General features: G+C 38.7%; 1 protein-coding gene across 1 annotated transcript in view; it reads right to left on the bottom strand.

Moving 5' to 3' along the window:
• DCHS2 (dachsous cadherin-related 2) overlaps positions 1 to 6,332 on the bottom strand; it is a 182,420-nt gene that overhangs the window by 21,774 nt on the left and 154,314 nt on the right. The window contains exon 15 of the mRNA XM_023530163.1: positions 1,538 to 1,749. Within this exon, the coding sequence (XP_023385931.1) occupies positions 1,538 to 1,749 (212 nt within the window). The remainder of the gene's footprint in view (positions 1 to 1,537; positions 1,750 to 6,332) is intronic.

The raw sequence follows: 6,332 nt of genomic DNA, 5'->3' as shown, positions 1-6,332 counted from the left end.
TGACATAACTTTAATCACTGGTAGGTGGGGCTCTCCCGTTCCGTGTACCTGGGCTTTAAGTCTGTTGTCACCTTTGTGTATTCCATAGAGAAGAGTCATTCTGGCTCTCTCTATAGTTTAGCATGTGTGACAAAGAAGTTCAATGTAGCAGGACTGCAGCACAAGGATCCTCTGTGACAAAATAGGCCCCACAGTGGCCCTGGAGGCATATGTCATCCCCACCTTACAGGCATCACTGGGCAGGAGTGATACAGACTGGGAAAAGCAAAAGGCCTCACCCTCTTCTTAAACATCCCAGTCATGGCTAACACTGGAAGTAAAGGCATGGCGCTTCTGGAACAGGCTGGTGACTGGAGCAATTCAGTAACTATCACACAAAATAAATCTGCAAAAATAGCGTAGAAAATCCTCCATCTCCTGGACTGTGTGGAAGGCTCGGAGCTACATTTCCAGGACTGCTGAGATGCTGGTTTGGTTCACACCAAAGAGGTGAACATGTGTGCTAGGTGCTGGGCCGGCAATCATAAGAAGGCGCCTGTCTATAAGGGCGACGGTGGCCGCACAGTGAAGAGCCGCTAGAGGTCTTGCAGAAAGTGCACAAATGTGCCATCTAGGTACCTGGCCCCACCTAGGCTAGAGGGAAAGGGGCTATAGTCCTTCGGTGCCGGCTCGCAGCAGCGAGGTTATAGAGGCCAAAGGGAATGTCCTATTTTGTTGCTGGCTTTGTCGGGAATGTAGTTTTATACTGATTTCCTCTGCAGATCCTCAAGAGAGTGTAGATTTCTTAATGTTCAGGTTTTTTGAATGCAAAGCATCAATTTGATGGTGAGGAGAAAGGTAAAAATGGGCTCTAGTCCTGCACAGGAAGAGAGACTACCAAAGATGGGTGAGTTTCAGAGCCTGAACGACACTGCTGGTGCCCAGACTCTCTTTGAGGGCCTGGAGCTTTCCCTGAAGTGGGCTAGGCCAGACAACAGTGGATCTGTGCCTTTCACACTTGAAACATCTGCAAATCTCAAACCCAGAGAGCTCTCCCACGTGTCCGCGCCTCAGTCCACACCATCTGCAGCTCCTCCCAGCAAATGCCTAGTTGCCCTTTAAGATCTAGCGCAAATATCATTCTTCTGTGAAGCCTTATCCTTTTTTGCCAGGAAGAGTTTGTGTCTCCTCTTTTCTTTACAACATTATATGCACATTTCTATTATAACATTAAATATATGCATTTAAATTATATACTTACATTTCTGACTTGCCCACTAAATTGCCTGCATTGATAAGATGAGTTTATTTTTGTGCCCTTACAGATTCCATGCTAGTGTTCGACAGAGATCCCAGAACAGGAAGAAGAGTGAACTCAGAAACTCCAGACTTACTTTATCTAAGATTTCATTCATTTATCAAACATTGTACATGCCCTGCAAACATTTAAATTTTAATTATGTGCTGGGAAAAAAAAAGACCTTAGATATTTTGATGTGCATTGATTCATAATAATTCATTCACACATACGTACATATACAAAATGTATTTCTCTTACCTGTACGACGTGAGCATTGTAGAAGTGGCCTTCAGACACTGACACTTGGTAAATGCTTTGCTCAAAGTGTGGTAAATTATCATTCATATCTAATATCAAGATGGCTACTTTGCTGTAGGCTCTATGACCACTACTTTCAGCTAAAACGATGAGTCGTGCTTCTTTTCTGACCTCAAAATCAAGAAACTTGGGTTCTTTCACAGTGAGTTCTCCTATTTTTATTCCCAGGGAGAAAAAAAAGAAAAGAAAAGAATGTTGTAGTTATTAATTGAAAAGTCACAAATCACCTTTGGCTCATATGCTCACATGCTCACCTGTCTCTCAAAGTCTCCCGTTGGTTGGCCTCCCTTACTGACTGACTGGGATTATTGTGGGGAAAAATTGAGGGCTGGCAGATATTTGCAAGGTTCAAATACATAGGAGGGAAAGAAACTATAAAATATCTGAAATCTGGGCACTATCTCTTAAATCGTCCTTCTCTCTCCATATTTGGTCTATCTACTTTTCAAACATTTCTTGAATCCACCTCTCTTCATCTTCACTTCTCCTGCCCTCCTTCAAGCCACTGGCATTTCTCATCTTGTCTCCTGCATTAGCCACTTAACTTGTTTCCCCATAAACCCAGCTCTCATTCTGAATTAAACTACAAAAAAACAACATCGTCATTGTCTAGCGTCAAACCCTCCAAATGCTTTCCACAGCTATTATGATAAAGTTCAACATTTTTAACTTCCAAAGGACCTCCCCCACCTCAGAAGTCTCATTTGTGTCATTTTCCATCTTGATCTCTGCTCTGGTCAAAAATTCATAAAAATTCCTCAAATGCTCATTCCATGCTTTTCCGTCTGCCTGTAATAGTCCTCCCCTTCAGTGCTTCCTCGGGGATCTTTCCAGACCACCCATCCCCGAATCATTGCTATGTGAGCACCCAACAGTCTCTCCCCAACACTTGCTTGTACCTTGTTCACCTGCTTCAGTCTAATCCTGGTGATCTAGAAGTTCTTCAAGGCAAGGATGGCGACCTGTTTCTTAGCAATCATCTCCCCAGTACCTCGCTCAAAGTCTGGCACACAGACCTTGTTAACCCTTGTTACACTTTCATGTAAAAAAGAATAACTAGGCTAGGAAGTGACCAATGGGGGTTATGCCATGTTCAAGTTCCTCCCCAGAATTAAGAAAATCTCTCCCCTGATATAATTTCCTTCTTTAGTTTCTACTGTCTTCTCCCTTTTTCAACTAAATTTCTTACTCAATTTATTGTTATTGTTATTATCCTGATTTACTTGGTTCCGACTGCCAGAAATCCTATCAGATGGAGATTTGTTGGATGAGCACTGATTTGGAGTTTGAGAAACCCAAATCCAAGTGTAGATCCTAGACCTGGCTACTTAATTTGGGTAGCCAGGCTACTTCATCTGGCTTCACTATTACTAAATTTGTGACCTGGAGTAAGTTATTCAGGTTTTACAGAGCTGAATCTCCTCTTCTGCAAAATGGGGCTTGTTAACAATGACTCGATAAGGTTGCTGTGAGACTATAGTGCATATTTAGAAGGTTTCTTTGCAGTTAAATGGTGTAGATTCCAGTGTTCTACCCACGTGTCTCTTCCCCTCCATCATCGGATATGGATTTAATATCTTTATGACCTCTGAATTTAGAAAGAGGTAATTGAATAGCCACAGACTATTAGAAGTTTGATCTTCTGCTAAAAGAACCTGTACTGTTTCAGGTAATGTGGCCTGGAAGCCACAGTTCTCAGTGCTGAATCTGAGCCAGTTTCCCTCGATAACCAAACTAATCTGAGAAACTTCAGGCTATCATGTACTTGTCTGGATGCTGATGGGAATCATATGCTGTTCTAATATTCTAACTTTGATACTGAGTAGAGGTTTTATAGCTTCTGTTTTGCTATTTAATAAATTAAATGTTTATATTCTCTCTGAAGAACTCACCATACAACTGAATTTCCAATTTCATAAAATCACTTTCATTTAGTGATTTAGTTATCAATTCGGAACTAAAACCAAATTACTTTTACAAACCACAGTCCAATGTTACCAACACCCTAGACAGAAAATTTAGAATAAATCTAACTATTGGTAGCTGGAGAATGATTAAGCTGCACTTGGATGAGCTGGTAATGAAAGAAGCTGGTCTTTAGAAACCTCTATGGAGCAAGGGCTGAGCCCGTGCCCACCGAATGGCAGAGGAGGCCCAGTTTGAGTGGGTCCAAAGCTATCATCTGGAGCTCTGTCTCTACCACAGAGCACTCAGCTTGCAATCATGTGCTGTTACTATTAGTACAGGAAAAAATACAATAGAAATGCAATACTAAATTGCCAGTGTCACTTAGTAGAAAGTGTGCCAATTATAGTGCAGATCAAAGTGGATTTTTTAATAAAAGGCCTGGGTTTAGGCTTTGATAATTGGAATTTTGCACTTGGAATGAATCTGCAGTCCTAATGCTTTCCTTGCTTGGTTTTTATTTTGGGTATAATAATTGGCATATGCTGTGAAAGTTATGCAAGTAGAAAAGACAATAACCAGTCTGTGAGATAATTCACGGCTGGCACACCTACTACATCCATATTTTGCATGGAGTGATATATGTGTATTTTTCTCAGAGACATCAAGGATTTACCATCACCAGTGAGATGAAAGTACTCCCAGGCTCTGTCTAATAGTACGGGCAGAAGTCCATGTTTTCATTAGAGTAAGGGCCTCACAATACCAACTTCATGCTCATTCTCATATGTTAGAGTGCCAGTTATATAATAACTTGAGAATGAAACTGTAGTAATATTTTCCTCCTGCTGTATGTACAGATATAGCTTTTGTCCAAGTCATAAAATACACATCAAAATGAGATTAAGAGTCTTCAGATGCTAAATGCTCGGTAGCATACTCAAGTTACTTCATCAGTCAGTTACAAACTATGCACATGCGTATTGTATACAGCCTCAGCAGAATGCGGTATTTATGTCCTCCAAAAGCTTTTAAATTCTCTCCTGTTGAAACTGCAGCATTGAAACATTGGGAGTTTGATCATTTTTGTTTTATGTCACTCTACCAAATAACGAAATGAATATTACCATCTGTTGACATACGCAACATTAATCAGACTCCAAAATTCCTGGTTGAGGCAGTGAGTAGTAGATGTTTTTTAAGCTAAAGTGAAAAGAAATTTGGATACAAAGGTAAACCTTTGGCTTGTGACTGTGGAACAGAGGGCAAACTCTAGCACAGACAGAGAGAAAACACAGTTCTCACCAGAGAGCTACCTAACCATAACTTATTCAACCAATAACTAATAATATGGTTTTCTCACATTTTTATCCTTAAGAAAAGTGACCACAATGTTAGAGAACAACTTCAATGATTTGTCATACATACGAGCTTTATATATTAACTGGTATATGGTTTAAAATACATACGCTCTTAAAACCTATATTAGGTACATTTAGACACAAGTTTAACAATTATGTGACAAAAGTGGCATGAGAGATGAATGTAATATCATAACGGAAGATTTAAAAAATTTTTTCTTGACAACAGTGTGGTAAATAATATATTGAAATGATCCTCATAATAAAATCAACTAAAATACTTGACAAATTATGTGTGTGTGGGTGTGTGTGTATTGACATATATTATTTAGTTGATATAGTAGTAAGAAATTCTTAGAGGAAAAAAAATAAATGAAAACCATAATCCAGGGAGGTAAGCAAGCTCTAAAAGCTCATTTTTGTTCCAAGGGTTTCTAACACAACCTTCTTCTTTGAGATCAACTCTGATAGCTGCACAGGGTGTGGAAAACAAGAGAAGCCTGAACCCAAAAAAAGGTGGGTTCCTATTTTCTAACAGGAAAACCAGAGTAGAGCTATAAACCCAAAGGCTAGCTATGCTCCAAATGAGTGATCATTATTAAAACAAAATCGACTTTAAAACGGATGCACAGAAACTTGCTTGTCTTGACCAGGTGTTGGTTGGAAAGGAGAAACAAGGTCTCTGCTAAGAATTCGTTAGCTTAGGCCTGAATTTGTGATAGTCATACTACCATAGCTATATTTTTTATGATCCTCAATAATTAAATTTAAGCTAGTCTTTGCTTAATGATATGTCCAGGTGATGTGCAAAAGGGAGAGCAAATCCTCTCTAAAGGGCACAAATTCAAGCCAGGTTTCAAAGATCCTCGAAGAAAGAGTTTAAAGGACAACGAAAAGCTCATAACTAACAAGTACAACAATCACAGAGAAATAAGGCACCATGAATGACAGCAGGCAAATCCATAGAGAGCAGAATAAATCTTCAAAGACCTAAGATGCTAGAAATATTGGAAACAGAATATATAACTTATATATAGTTTACATATATAAAAAAGAAGCTTGGAAACATGAGCAAGAAACAAGAAATTACGTTTTGAAAAGACCAAGAAGAATTGAAAAATAACCCAAGAGAACTTCTGGAAATAAAAAAATATAGTAGTTCTCTAGACTGAAAAGAAAAGGGACAAAGATCTGAAAAAGATGAAAAAGATGTAGAAGAGAGTGGTATGGCTCAATATTTGTCTAATTAGATTTTTTTTAAAAGATACGAGGAAATGGTATTTATATCAAAAGCTCATTTCTTCATGTAACAATTGGAAACTAGAAGACAGTAGGATAATTTCTTTAAAAAGACGAGAGAATATAACTATGAATCTAGAATTCTAAGCCCAACAAAAATATCTTTTAAAAACAAGGATTAAATGAAGACACTTTTAGACAATCAAAATCTGATAAAGTTTACTACAATA

Source organism: Pteropus vampyrus, unplaced genomic scaffold (genome assembly GCF_000151845.1).
Source record: "Pteropus vampyrus isolate Shadow unplaced genomic scaffold, Pvam_2.0 Scaffold47, whole genome shotgun sequence".
NCBI lineage: Eukaryota > Metazoa > Chordata > Mammalia > Chiroptera > Pteropodidae > Pteropus > Pteropus vampyrus.
The sequence above is the reverse complement of the archived record's forward strand: the minus strand, read 5'-3'. Positions and strand labels throughout refer to the sequence as shown.